The following is a 14,578-nucleotide window of genomic DNA, read 5'->3' as shown; positions in this document are numbered from 1 at the left end:
CTTGTGACATTTTTTCCCCTAATTTCCAGCTTTACATGAAGCATTTTGAGCATGAGCTTTCATTTCCTGTTCCCAAAAATTTGTCTGGGGACACGTGGAGACTTCAAAGGTCCCCTCTCTGGCCCTTGGAACCCACATCTCCACCTCTGAGATTTATCTTTTTGGGGATTGACACTGACCTAGACTTGATGAAAACTTAATTCCCACATGTTCAAGTAACTCCAGGATTTGCAATCACAGACTGGTTTGGGTTCAAAGGGATCTTTACACGTGTAACCCCTGCCATGGGCAGTGACACCTTCAGTGATGATGCTAAGCTGAACATAGGCATCTGCAACACCACAGAAAACCCTGTGTGTTTCCAGCTTAGCCTCTCCTGGTATTTAAGAGGCATTAGGGCTTCTCTCACTCCTTCCTTCGTTTTTATCCCACAGCCTTGCCAGGAAGATAGGTCCCAGTACCCCTCTCCCTACAGTCGCTTCTCAAGGGCTTCCTCAGGACAAGGAATCCTGCACTCCAGGATGCCTGAAGTGGGAATGTGTGGGTTCATGGAGAAGGGAAATCAGTGCCACCATGCCTTGGCCTAACTCTGTATGTCTGCAAAGCATGAAGTGTTGAGAAGGTCCCACCCATGTGTTGTCCCCCACAAGGGGACACACAGGTGCCCAGAAGAGACAAAGGAAGACAAAACACAAGTGCCATGGTCAGGCTGAGGTAATAAATACTTCTATTAATGGAGAACAATGCAGCAGTGCAATGTTTTATTGAAAAAAAAAAAAATCATCTCACTTGATACCTCAGAAGACTGCATCGCAACGTTGGTGGGCTGAGAGCCACGTCAGAGGCACCTGTGCTGGGAGCCCCCAAGAGCCCTCCCCTTGCCTGGGCTCTCCTGGCTGCCGACCGACCACTCCCGGCAAGGAGAGGAGGGATTGCTCAGGTTAATGCCCTACATCCTACCACAGCACGGCTGGCTCAGTCTGGCTGCATCTCCTTGTCACCTCACAGCTCCCTGGGGACAGTGGTTCCCTCAAGCACAGGACTTGCTGGTAACCTGCTTTATTTAATTTTTTAAAAATTTTTTTGTTAAAAAGCCACCCCACATCTTTGCCCTTTTTTTTTGAAGAGTCCACCATACAATTATAGTGCAAGAGGGCTTGGTACAAGTGAGCATTACCAGCATGCCGTGGGGGGACAGTCCTCCCCTACAAACACATCATTGTAGGATTAAAAGAACACCGTATCTCCGGAGAGAAGCTGTAGTGGGTCACCATGAAACAGCTTTCAAACCAACCCACTTAAAAACAAGGTCAGGAAAGTTTCTAAACGATCAAATACATTCACTTTAAAAAAACCAAAAAACAAACCTCCAAAAAAACAGTGGAACAAAAGAAACCAAAAACATTTAGAAACAAAACCTGTTGAGATGGCCCCTTTACCCGCCCCCCGCCCTCCCTCACCCTGCAAACACTTATATATGCTGCAACTACAAGCTGCTCCTTGAGTGGAGGCAGCGAGGAATGACCAAACACGGCAGGAGATGCAGAAGGAATTGAGTTCTGGTGACAGGCACTTAGTGGGGCTTGGGAGGGCAGCAACAGAAGTGTCTCAGGGCCCAGCTCCATCGGCAGCAGCCAGGGTGGCTCCCTGGGGAGCGCCTGTGCCCCTGGACCCCCCCTCCCAAGATGCCAAACCATGGTTTCCTACAGCAGAGAGAGGAATACCTGTGCCAGAGACGTGGCTTCTGGGAGCCACTGGCAGCGGAGGAGTTTGGAAAGAGAAAGGTGGTATGTACCCACGGCTGTGTCCTCCCTGCGGCAGGAGGGGACAGGGCCGCATGCAGGCATGTGCCTGTGCGAGGTGAGTGAGGCCCTTCCTGCCCTGTTCCTGCCCCAGCCCAGGGACCGGCCGGAGGAAAGCGCTTTGCTAAGGGGGGAGAAGGTGCATGCCTGAGCCGAGGGCTCTGCACCTCCATCGTGCTCAGTGGGATAAGGCATGGAGAGAATGCAGCAGAGAATGGAGAAGAGATGCCCTGCAGGGATCCTGGCCAGGAGGGAGGCTTTTCCACCCTGGCACCACACCAGTGTCTGCCTGACTCAAGAATGCATGAAGAGCAAGCCCAGAGCTCACTGCCCAGGCTGATCTCCTGCCCTCTAAGCATGCTCCTACCCAGCCAGGGAAACTGAATCTTCTGGCAATGTTGCTCTGTGAACTCCAAGCTACACAGATTAACATTAAATCGAATAAACAATAATGAGATCTAGTGTCTCCCTTTCCTCCCTTCATGCTCTCCAGGTTTTTGGGGTAAGCCAGGCCCAAGTTTATGACAAGTGAACCATTCCAGCCTGATCTGGTCACACGTGGAAGGACAAAGTCGAACAAACCTACTTATAATCTCCCCAAAGCTGCTCAAGTTCTCCCACAGCTCTGCCACCTCTTCAGTAACCGCTGGCAGCCTCATCTCCTCCAATTTGGGAAACGCTGCAGTTGGATGCAAGATTTCACTTTTTTCTGGGTGTGCAAAGCACCCCAAGCCCTTTCCTTGATACTGGTTTTGCTCAAAGTGGTGCAGGAAAACCGTGGCTGCTCCAGGGGTGGGATGGTGTGGGTGGACTTGCACCTGCCCCATGCTCACAGAGAGGATGTGAAGGCGATTCTAGTCAAATCTATCTGACCATCGGGAGATGGGATCAGTGTTAAGGCATGAAGTATCCTTTCCCCTGCTGGGGATGCTTTGCTCCCACTAATATATCCTTGCAGAAGGTTCCCAACCACCCCAAGGAGGGATTTAGGAAGGCTGCCTGGCCGCTCACACCAAGAAATGCCCACGCTTCAGGAAATGGCTGTTTCTCAGGAACCTCAATCCTGATCTACCTCTTAAACCAGCACAAATTTCTCCAGCTTGGCAAACCCCATGCTGCTCCCTCCAGCCCACGCTGGGCATCAGTCTTGCATCCCCCGGCTAGCTGGGTCAGGCATGGTGTAGGAAACCATGGAGAGGACATTTCCTGGCAGCTAGGAAGGGTGATTGGAAATTCAAGTATGCTTTCCTCAGCGTGCGGCCCAAGGTGGGCATCAGGATCCCCAGACTGGCACAAGGGTTGTGGACATCCCCACTCAAGGGCATTTCCGTGCACCCCACCATCCTCCTTGCTGGATGTCTGCCTGTGCTGGCATGGCCATGCAGAGATCCACAGATACAATGTGCATCTGTAAATGTTAAAAATAATAAAAAGTGCAACGACGTCAGCTTCTTTAAAACAATCCACACTGCTCTGTTACTGTCAGAGGGGAGAGGTGTCAAGGGAGCCAGAAAAAAACCCCTAATTGGAACAGTAGATTGCAAATTTCTCACAGCTTGCACATTACAGTGTAACTGTTCCCAAGGAGCCACAGAGAGAACCTGTCTCTTCCTGCTGTAGCAGTCAGGCCCTTCTCCTACCCGCATCCTCCTGCCCTCTCCACAGCCAATTGAGCCTATGGAATTTCTTCACTTAATTCAGGAGGGAGGAAGACAGAGGAGCAGAGTGCAGGGGAGGGAGGGGAGGAAAGTGAGCAGGAACTAAGCACAGTCCTCAGGTTTGCATCAACGCGATGCCTTTGCCGTAAACAACAGGAAGGTGGGTCAGCCAGCCAGCCCCCCTCCCAGGGCGACCAAGACCTGAGCCAGCCACAGTCCTGGTCCCAAAAGGAGCTTCAGGCTTGGAGTGAATGAGGGAAACCGTTCAGCAGATCTACCCCAGAGTGGTTTGTTTTGGAACGTTTTCTTCTCTTTTTGGTTTAAAATGTCACTTGGATTTTTTTGTTTGTTTGTTTTCGTTTTTCTCTCTTCCTCCTATGCCTCCTCCTCTTCCCTCCTAAAGAGAAGCCCCTTCCAGTGAGACAGGGCAGGAGCTGCAGGCGTGGTGGTTCCTGCAAGGCCAAGGAGGCACCGGTCACTTGTGACGCTGAGCTGTCTTCTTCCGTTTCCTCTTAAAGAAGCAGCAGCACCTGAGGCACAAAGGACAAGGAGGGAGAGTCAGCCCCTTGCCTGGCAGCCTGTGATGTCCCCGTGATGTGTCTGCACTGTCCCTGTGATGTCCCCGCCATCCCCCCTGCTTGTTCTCATGCAACAGCATCTCTGCCTGCCCGGCCCGGGCCCCACCACACTGCCGGGATGGGGGGCAGGTGCTGGTGGGTGGATGACACCACCAGCCCGGACTGGGAGACCAGCCACAGCCAGCTGGGGTGTCCCACTGCCAGGCCCCAGAGTGCCAGCCAGGCTTCTCCCTCCCAGCCGGGCTTCTCCTGCTCAGGCTCCACTGAAACACAAGGAGCCATCTGGGAAAGCGGTAAAGCAGGGACCCAGGTGCTCCACTCCCTCTGTCCCATCCCAGAGGAAGTGGACTGGGATGGTGAGCTCTGGCAGTTTTTCCCAGCCACGAGACACACGGTTTTCACCACTGTTCACTAAAAAAACAAGTTCCAAAGAGACCTCGGCTCAGGGACCAGGTTTCTTTACTGAACCTTTCACCAGAGCTTCCACCTTAGATCAATCATTCAGCATTGGGATGCAGAACCCCTGCTTCTTCCCCCATCTGATGTGAGGGTGGTGCACAGGATTAGGGGTAGCAAGGATGGAGAGTGGAGGCTGAGGTGGGGGGAGAAAGGCCCAACACAGCTGAACCGTGAGGAGCGGTGGGTTCCCTGTGGGATACACTGGGAGTAGCCGTCCAGATCCTATACTCCTCCTGGCTTCCTACAGAATTCTTTGGCATTGAATTACCCTCAGCCCACTGTCAGGAATGCTCTGCACATCTGTGTCAGTTTTCCCAAGCTACGTGTCTTTCTCCATCTGCTGGGACAGCCATCCCCTGAGAAGCCCAGGTGATGTTGGAAGATTGCTCTTTCAGGCTGCTGGAAGGGATGCCTGGATAAGCAACCAGAGTAGACCACCGAGTCTTAGAAGATCCTGAGTTGGAAGAGACCCACAAGTATCATCGAGTCCAACTCCTAGCTCTGCACAGGACAGCCCCAAGAATCCAACCATGTGCCTGAGAATGTTGTTCAAATGCTCTCTGAGCTCTGGCAGGCAAACATGAGGATGCAAAGACCATTTTTTCCTATAACCATCTGTTGTAGGCTAAAAACATTCCAAACCACTCTAACATCTTCTCCAAACTATTTTTCACTGTAATGTCAGCTTTACACCCCTGTCCTCTCAGAGCTGGAGGAACTCTCACCCAGATGCTTGTCCCTGGGTGCACAAGCCTTACTCTGGGGTGCAAAAGCAATGGGTGAGCACAACGTGCCATGAGCTGAGCCTGCCAGCACACATCGACTGCTTGGCAGAACAAACAACTCTCCCTGTGACATGGAGAGCTCCCACAGCTCCCCAGGAGGAGGGACCCCTCCCACTGCACAGACTGAAGTCCATGATTGGTCTCTAGGCCCAATATAGTGGTGGGATGAGGAGAAATGCAAAGCTCTTGTCCTTGCAGGTCAAGTGATGCTTCCATTGCTGCCCATCCATCCTGAGGTGTTCTTCTGCCACCTCAGCACCCCTGTCCCAGGCTGGAACCCCTGCCCCAGGACTGCTCTGGCATTCTGTTGTCCCGGGCCATCTGCCCCCATCTCCTGCTTTAGCCTGTTGCAGTATTTCTCTCCCACAGTAGCCACCTTCCTTCATGGCTTCTGCGATGGTGAGTAAGGGAGACGTCACAGGGAGAGGATGGAGGATGCATGAGAGATGGTTTTGCATGCAGCAGGTAAGGGAAGAAGTGGCTGAGCAGCACTCAATTCCTTGGACACCGAACAAAGGGAGCTGACTGACTTCTGGCTGGTTTTCCTTGTAACTGTCTTTTTTAGGCTCTTACTCAGAGGTCCAGGGAAGGGTTCAGGAAAGGAAGTCCTGGCAGTTCAGACAGGCAAAGGCAAAACACCAAAATAAAAGGATAAGGCAGGCTGACAGTTACAGAATGTGATCTCTCTGCATGCAGATGATGCCCAAGAGAACAGCCCCAGACTATGACATACAGAGAAGCCAGAGGTGCCAGAGGTATTGGAGGCGATGCCTATGCAGAGCAGGGCAGAGTCAGTCTCCCATCCAACAAGGATATTCCTCGCCACACATGGGCTTGGTCCCCTCGTTCTGTGGCAATTTCCAACCATCAGCCTACTCTGGAACCTACAAACTCATCTGAGTGTCTGCTTGGTCCTTCACTTACTGGGGACGTGGTTTTGCCAAGGGGCACCTCCCGGGACAACCTGAGATTGGGACACTACAGCTGCAGCTTCAAAACCCTGATAAAGCCCCAAGCTGGGCTTGGAGCAGTGCTAATCCCAACCTTTCCACCCCTTCTTTCCTGGAGAAGCTTATTCACCTGCCCTCAGTTGGCTGGAAAGGAGCCACCTCCCAGCTACCCTCTCTAGTAGGGGCTCTGTTACTAAGGAGGACTCCCTGGCCTTGTCCTTCCATCCTCTCTGGCCTCTGCTTCTCCAAGATGAGACTTTCCAAGGAAGCATCTGGCCCCTTTCCTCAACAGTTGGTGCAGGGTTTTCCCTTTGTAATCGTCTGTGTGAGGAATTCCCGCAAGAGGCCCAGCCAGCCTAGGCCTGACTCTGCCCAACTCCATCAGGCATCATCTGCTCACGGACGTAGACGTTTGGGGAAGATGGAAAGCCAAATAGGAAAGGATTAAAATCTGATTTTGCATCCATTCGTTCAGAGATCAGCCGAATCCCTCAGCCTAGTGTGGCCGGTCGCACATAGCCCATGCCCTCCCCAATAGTGCAAATGATCCTAAAATCAAAACAGCTCTGGGTTGGCTTTGACTTTGTGCCTTTTTAGTGTTTGGTGGGTTTGGTTTTGCCAACCCCAGTATAGTCTGGTCCGCTCCCCCTTGCATGTGGACTGGAGAGAGGGACTCACCACAAGTTGAGCATTTTCAGGCAGCTACAGAGAGTATAGAGAAAAAACACAGAAAGGAAGAAAGAGCGATTAGTTCACAGAGGTGGGATGGAAGCGAGTCACTGCAGCCATGCAAACATGCAGTGCAGAGCGGCAGACACACACCAGGCCTGCCCGCCGCCCGCCCCAGCACTCACACCACTCTGCCCTCACCACCTCTTCCACGGGGAGCAAGGCCTCTGACAAACACCCATTTTCCACGGAGGCACCAGACCCCTCAGGTTCTTATCTGGAGCTGGGATCAGAAAGGGACTCTGGATCACCATCAGTTCTTGTCCCCTGCAGCTCCAGCAGCAGAAGAGCCTGATGATGGATCTACACCTGAGACATGCCCTCCAGCAACACCCACTGCCAGAATCCAGACCTTTTCTCCAGCACACTCCAAGCAGAAGCATTGGCATGGCTCTGTCCATGGAGTGCCAGGGAAAACCCATCCCACTACTGCACATCGTCTCAAAACACAGAGCCCAGCTCCAGCTCCAGCTCCTGCCAGGTCTCTCTGGCACCCTTTTCTGCAGAGCAGAATCCCAAAGTCCTTTGCCCTTCTTGTGTGCCTGAGGGGATTTGTGATCAGAGAGGTAAGGAAAGACAAAGCCCTCCCTGTGGCAAGCAGAGTGAAGCAATCTCTCCTTAGGAATTACAAGAGACTTCAAACCTGTCAGTGCAAGGCAGCTTATGCTCTGCTTCCCAGCACCTCCAAAACCAATCTGGGAGCACACAAACAAGGGCTGGAGAGAGACACTACAGCTCCATATGCTGTGGGATAAGGCCTGGGTGGCACAGCTCCTTCCCACCTGGCTTGATGTCTCCCCTGTACACAGAGTGGGGCCTGGACCTGGCCTCACTGCACAAACATGAGCTGGAGACGTTCCCGGTTCTTCCTTACATTGGGCTGTTGGATCAGAACTGTTGAGGCTGACAATCTGCCCCATCCTAGGAGCCACATGCCTGGGGAGACCCTCTTCAGAGCCCATGATGCCAAACTGGTGGTCTCTGTCAGCCACAGCCATATCTAAGAGGTATGTTGCCCATTCTGGAAGTTGCTCTTCAAGATCTTCCCCATCGTCCCAGCTTGGTGAGGAGCCTGCACCAAATCCGAGGCTTCTTGGGCTGGGAGGAGGTGTGTCTGTGGCTGCTGGGATCAAGGCCAGGCCAGCTACCAGTGAGCAAGATCCCATACACGTGCAATCCCCAAGGGATTTGGGAATGGAGAGCAGAATACCTTCAGGACAAACAGCACAGATGACATACCTAGGGACCTTTTCTATCCATACACCCTTTCTTGCATTTGCCACTTTTCTTCTTCATACAGAAGTGCCCACAAAGATTGAGGCAAACAATGGGGGCCAAGTGGCACCAGTATCACCCAGTCAAATAATAACCAGGCAGCTGGGCCATGTCTCAGCACTGACCAGTTCAAAGGCAGCCCTGGGCCAATTGGCCCCTCGCTTGGGGAGTGCCAAAACTCCACGGTGACTCTGCAGTGACAGGTCCTGGTTTCGTTCAGAGGTGGCGAGAAGGTGCAAAAGGTGACAGGATGGTGCCAGATGCAGGACAGGAGTTAAAATGACCACAAGCTACAGGAGAAGTCATCTTAGAGGGAGCACTTTCTCCTCCACAAGCTGCTTCTCACTCAGTTTCTCAGGGCTGGACCAAGAGAACCCCCAGGGAGAACTACCCATCTGTGCAAGAGTTACTTCCAGACTGTTCTGGATACCTGGGACCCACCTCTCACAGCCAGAAATGAAGTGACAACTCAGACCAATGATCTCTTTGCTGAGCTGTGCTCAAACTACTCCTACACTCACAAGAGCACACAGTGTGTTCTCCCTCTGCAATGGGGGATGCTCACCGGGATTCCTGATATCAGCTCCCGGTATTTTGGTATCTGTGTTACAGGAATGTATATCTGGCAATACATGCTCTGAGTAAGAGTTATGTTCTCCAGGCATGACAAGTGTCAAAGAGAAGCAGCAGCAGCAGCAGCACTGAAGGCACCATGCACAAAAGCAGCAATATGCAAGGAAAAGGGCATGGGACACGAGCATTGAGGACTTTGTCACAGAAAAATGTCCCCACTCGCTTCCAAGAGAAGGATAATGACCAACCAGTGGAAAGCCTGTTATAAAGCAAACGTACTTAGCTTCCTCCACCACCTCCACCTCCGCCTGCGCTGTGATGGGTGCGTTGGAGTGTGCTCCTGTTGGGTCATCCACGTTCAGCTCCCCGTTGGTTGAGCTCACCACCTGCAACACAAAGGAACACCCCGTTTGCGAGGCTCCCTGGCAAGGGCTGCTGAGGCAATGGGAAATCTGAGGAATAAACATTTGCTCCTGTCTCTTTGCACCTTCTCAGGAGGCTACCAAGTTTTGTGGGTGTCTTGGAGTCTTCAGGCTGCAGCAGCCAAAGCAGAGCAGCAGGCAGGGGCCTGTGTATGTGCTCCCTAACTCACACACCTGTTCCCAGCACACGACTTGGCACTGAGAGGCCCCTCTGGGAATGCAGGCACTGGCGTGAGCACTGATTACCAGCCCTATCTACATACACGAGCTGTATGATGCTGATTGTTTTCTCCTGACATTTTCACAGGTGAGCAGCTCAGTCCTGCTGCCTGTACTCTGGGGAGAAGCCTCAATCCTTAAGTCTCATTCCTTACACAGCCGATTTTGCAAACTATGTCCTCCACCCAAAGCTACTGACGCAGTCTCTCATCTCACTTTGCCTCACACCTGCAATGATGGCTCACTCCAGCTTTTCCATTACAGGGATAACCATCCAGCTCACCAGCTCCCAGCAGCTCCACTACTGGAGATTAGGATTTTCTTTTTTTTCCTTTCTCTCAGGGAATTTGCCTAAGAGGCAACAGAGACCAGTACTTAAGAGACAAAATAAGTGGGGAAGGAGGGGAAAGCATGCAGGTGGCTACTCTCTTAGCTGGGGGCTTATCTCTTGGGAAAGGCAGAGATACTGCCAGATTTTGGCTAGGCAGGCCAAACTCATCCCTTGCTCTCTAAGATCAGAGGGGAACGTTTGAGTTGCTGCTACTGCTGGGAGAATTCACTGCCACTGTGGAGTCCAGCCCCCCCCGTACTGCTTCTTCCTTACAGTGGGTGAACCTTTGCTCATAAGAACTGGGACCTTATTAACATCTGATTGCACTGGAAAGGACCCTCACCATCTCTTTGGGTGCTTCAGGGGAAAAACCGGGACCCTGAGCCCCTCCCTCTCTCTGGAGGGCACATCTCTTGGCTGTGTGTGGTGACTACCAAGGCGCAGCTGGTTGTTTTCTGCTGCTGCCTGGGGCTTTTTCGCTGCACTTTAACCCAGCACCCAGTGACTGCTGGGACACCCTGCAGCTGCTGCTATGGCGGTGGAGTTTCTGCCACATTTTGTTTGCCAAGCCAAGATGTGCTCTCCTCTGCTATTCCAGCTCCCACTCTGGACTTCCTGCTACAGCCAATTTCACCCTCTGGAGAGGCACCAAGACTGGCTGCCCCTGGGGGTTTGTAAAGGAAGCCTCTTTTCCATCCCTTCCGCTGGCCCGCCATTACCATGGGAGGGAGAGGCGGCCGAGCTCGCGCCACAGCGCCCCCTGCAGCCGCGGGGGAATCATCGCACGCGCCCTGCCCGGCCGGGAGCCAGCAGCGCCCCTGCCGGCTGTGACCGGAACTGCACCAAAGGGCAAAGTGCCCGCGGCCAAGAGAAGGCTGGCACTGGGTTCCTGCTGCTGTTTTCTTGTTGCTGCTATTGTTGTTGTTTGCCTTGTTATACATATACGTACTAGTAAAGAACTGTTAAACATTTTCCCATATCTTTGCCTGAAAACACCTTAATTTCAAAGTGATAACTAATTCACAAGGAAGAGGGTCATGTTTTTTCCATTCCAAGGGAGGTTCATGCCTTCCTTGGCAGACACCTGTTTTTCAAACCAAGATATCCACATAATTTTCTGAATAACTAATCACTGCTCCATTACTATGACAACCCCCAAAGCATTCTGCATGGGACAAAAGTTCAGTTAACCCTTCCATGCTTCACCTGGATGTCAGCGCAGGCTCCTGCACCCTGCTGTGAAAATCGGGAGCTGATCTTGGCTCCAGAGCTGTAAGGATGCCTGGTTTCCCTGCCCTGTTCCTCCTCTTAGTTTTTCTACAAGGTAAGAGGAGGCATCTCCCATGGTGGGGGATTAGGGGTGGTACCCAGAACTCCTGGTGGCTCTGGATGATCTGACCACCAGGGCTGAAGGGAAGGAAGCCCTTGGAGCAGATGTCCCCTAGTCAACATATTACATTAATTTTGAACACTTCAGTCCTACCAGGAACTGCTGTTTCTGCCAACCAGGTCCCTTGGGCTCTGCCAGGACAGGTCAGAACTTGGCTTACATGGTGCTCAGAGCTCTCCTTGAGTGACAACTCCTTGGTCTTCACCCCTTCCCTTATCATGCCTGGGGTGCTCCAGGTTCTCCAGGCCCCCATGCTTCCTATGCAGATTTGCACAGCACTAGCACTTAATTGCATTGTTCCCAGGGTTCTCCCCACACTTTGTTCAGCTACTTGTTTAATTCCATTTTACAAAAGGCTTTGATTATCCTCCTCGCTTTTCATGTGCCACCACTTCATTTTCATGAGGGAAATTCTGCCTTAAAGGAAATGGTGACTTGAAGCTGCTGACCTGCCAACATCTGCTGAGGAACAATTCCAGCCTCTGCAGCCTAGAAGCCACACACAGCACATTCCCTGTTTTCAACTGCAGATAAGCAGAATTTTAGTGCTTACAGTGGCACAAGGAGCTCGTAAACTGCTCAGGTTGGCAACTCTTCCCATCCGACTCCTAGGGATGCTTCAGTGCTGCTGTCACAAAGAAACATTCTCCTCACTGAGAGGGATAAATCTGATTTTTATTTATGCCTGAATGTATGTTATATATGAGATGAAAGATTCCTGTAAGAGCTGTACAATGTTGTGCTAGCAGCCCTGTCCCTGGGGACACTTCTCCTAGCAGCCAATCAGGGCAGAGAAAGCCTCCATTACTGGACTGTGAGTGACCTCTTGTAGGGTCCACTCGGCCCCCCCTCCTCCCCATGCCTCTTCCTCCCTGCTGTCCTGCTTCCCTGCTTCATTGTTCCGCAAACCAGATTGTCACTGTGATGACCTGGAGCTCTGCTGCCTCTCTGGCAGAGCGAGTGCTGCTGCAGCCAGCCATCCCCATCATGCTTCCTGGGCACAGCCACCGCTGCTGCCAGTGTGCACCCAGCACGAGCCTGCTTGCATGCAGCCGCAAGAACTGTCACTGCTGCATTTCCTGTGCTGCACGCCTGCACCAATCTGCCATAGCACCGGCCCTTAGCAACCAGCCTGCTGCCACTGCCTGCACTCGGTTGTGCCCGCAGCTGCCGCGTCCTGAACCTGGGAACCTGCAGCTACTCCAGGATTTCACCCATGACCACGGCAGACTGTTCCCCACTGACAGGAGGAACACTCAGCCTGCTTCTGTTTGGAAATTGCACCCAGCCCGCCGCAGGAGCTACACAAACGCACCACAGTTTGCAGCACGCATGCTCCACCTGCTAAGCTGATGCCAACAAAGAGCTGGGGTTCTTGTGGTAACGCTGTCCCTGTCTTCTCTTTCTCCCCGTCTCTCTTCTTCCTCTCTCTGCTCCTTTTCCTCTCCCCCCTTAGCAGGAATACTTACCCTTTTTTATCAATGAGCAGTCTTCAGATTTAATATTGCTGTGTTGGCACTTTATTTTCATCCGAGAAATCTATCAAAAGAATCCTTCCTGAGTCCCCCTTTTATTGTGGAACAGGATGCTCACATAAAAAAATATGAATAAAAACATCTACTCTATACTGAGTGCTGAAGTTGTACAATCACTGAATGGTTTGTGTCAGAAAGAACCTTTACAGTTCATCTAATCCAACCCCCTGACATGGGCAGGGACACCTTCCACTAGAACAGATTGCTCCAAAACCCATCCAGCCTGACCTTGGGCACTTTTCCAGGTTACTCTCTGCTCACATCTGAGACCAGAGCTACACATTCATCAGGTCCTCCTTATCTTTGCTTCTTTGCACTCAGTAAAATATCTTTAAATTAGAAGAGGATCGTGGCTAATCAAGTCAAAATCACATTAAACACAACTTATCAGGAATAAGTAAAAATGTCAACCGAATCTGCATTTTTCTTAGGGACATCCTGCACTTCCTGTCTCCTTGGCTCAGCTCTGTCCTGCTCCAAGCTCTAATTCCCATTTCACCAGAACCAATGTTCAGGGTGTTGTGTTTTACAGCGGATCCAGCTTTCACAGTAAAGCTCGGCCAAAGAGGCAGTGATAGCAGAGTTCTTATTTGCTTGAATGACTCCTGCACCTTCTCTCCAGCTTGTCCAGCCAGCTCAACCTGGCTTTAGTGCCAGAAGATCCCTCAGCAAGCCTGAGTGACAACCAGCACAGGCAGGGCTTCACCAACAGGAATTTTTCAGGAATTTAAAAACACTGGCAATGCCAGCTCACACACTGTCTGTTGCACATCCTCTGCTCATCTCCTTCCAGTGCAACCCTCTGGAGATCCACCTCATGGATCATGGTGACCATGCCCTCAAACTGGTGGTGATCTGCTTTGGAACAGTTCAACTCTTTTCCCAGCATTAATGGGGCCTACATACAACAAATCCTACTTCAGCTGCCTGTACTGCCTTAAAGCACCTCTAAGATAGGGTAGAGTACTTTATAGACCAGACCTACTAATGCCACTCCTTTCTGTTTTCAGTTTAACAATCTGGGTTCAAAACAGCTGAAACATTTTGTTCAAACAGTAAAAGCCATGGTGTTGGCCATCACAGCTTGGGTCCCTCCCAAACCATGGCTTGAGCATGACATACGTGACAGGACCAGTAAAATTGCTCTCCTGACCACAACATTGCTGCAATTCAAGGAGAATTCAGGGGGCTTAACACAAAGGCTGCACACCACAAAAGGAAGAGGTACCTGCACTGATCCTCCATGTCGATCTGCAGCCAAATGAGATGTCAAGTACGAGGTATTTGTCTGCCGGCTCGGCTGGATCTCCCACTCTCCTCTGCGATCCGATGACGCCTACTCAGGAGTTCAGGAACACGAAAGAAACAGAAGAGGGCGCAAAAGGTGAATAAGGAGAAGAAATAAAGGTGTATTGGTTAGTGAGTTAGTTTATTTGAAGAAAGCAAGGCATTTAACACTTTTAGGTGGGCTAAAATTCCCCTTTAGCAAGTGCACCTCATTATTTACTTCCATGGTGGCTGCAGTGATCGACAGTGGGAGTGGATTTCATCTCCTCTAGCTGCTGAATGAAGGGAAAGATCAATTCTGAAAATAATTTCTTTACAACAGCTTCACTTCTATGGATTTCAGCACATCTGCAATTACACTGACAGTATTTAACTATGTCAGGCCACACACACCAGAGCACTTGGCACGGCAGCAAGATGGGATTCACAAGCTCAACCTCTCTCAAATACATCTTTTTAAACTAAAATTTGCAACATAAACCAAAGCCAAACATTAATTTCACCCAAAGGCAGTTCCACACACTGATTCACCTGTGCAGTGCAGAAGGAAACATCCACACCTGCTTGACTGAAGAGAGGGTTGGG

General features: G+C 51.4%; 1 protein-coding gene across 3 annotated transcripts in view; it reads right to left on the bottom strand.

Annotated features, from left to right (window-relative positions):
* Positions 1-699: 699 nt before the first annotated feature.
* The window catches only part of CSNK1G1 (casein kinase 1 gamma 1), a 106,648-nt gene continuing 92,769 nt past the window's right edge, over positions 700-14,578 (bottom strand). For 2 of the 3 annotated variants that reach the window (XM_088172293.1, XM_088172292.1), the window contains 4 exons: positions 13,935-14,042; positions 9,089-9,195; positions 6,911-6,934; positions 700-3,990 (listed from right to left, as the gene is read on the bottom strand). In XM_088172293.1, coding sequence (XP_088028419.1) covers positions 3,936-3,990; positions 6,911-6,934; positions 9,089-9,195; positions 13,935-14,042 — 294 coding nt within the window. In that variant the 3' untranslated portion in view covers positions 700-3,935. The remainder of the gene's footprint in view (positions 3,991-6,910; positions 6,935-9,088; positions 9,196-13,934; positions 14,043-14,578) is intronic. The other variant, XM_088172294.1, reaches the window with a different exon arrangement.

Source organism: Sturnus vulgaris, chromosome 13, assembly GCF_052056855.1.
Source record: "Sturnus vulgaris isolate bStuVul1 chromosome 13, bStuVul1.hap1, whole genome shotgun sequence".
NCBI classification, from domain to species: domain Eukaryota; kingdom Metazoa; phylum Chordata; class Aves; order Passeriformes; family Sturnidae; genus Sturnus; species Sturnus vulgaris.
Note: the sequence above shows the minus strand (reverse complement) of the source record. Positions and strands in the feature narration are given on the sequence as shown.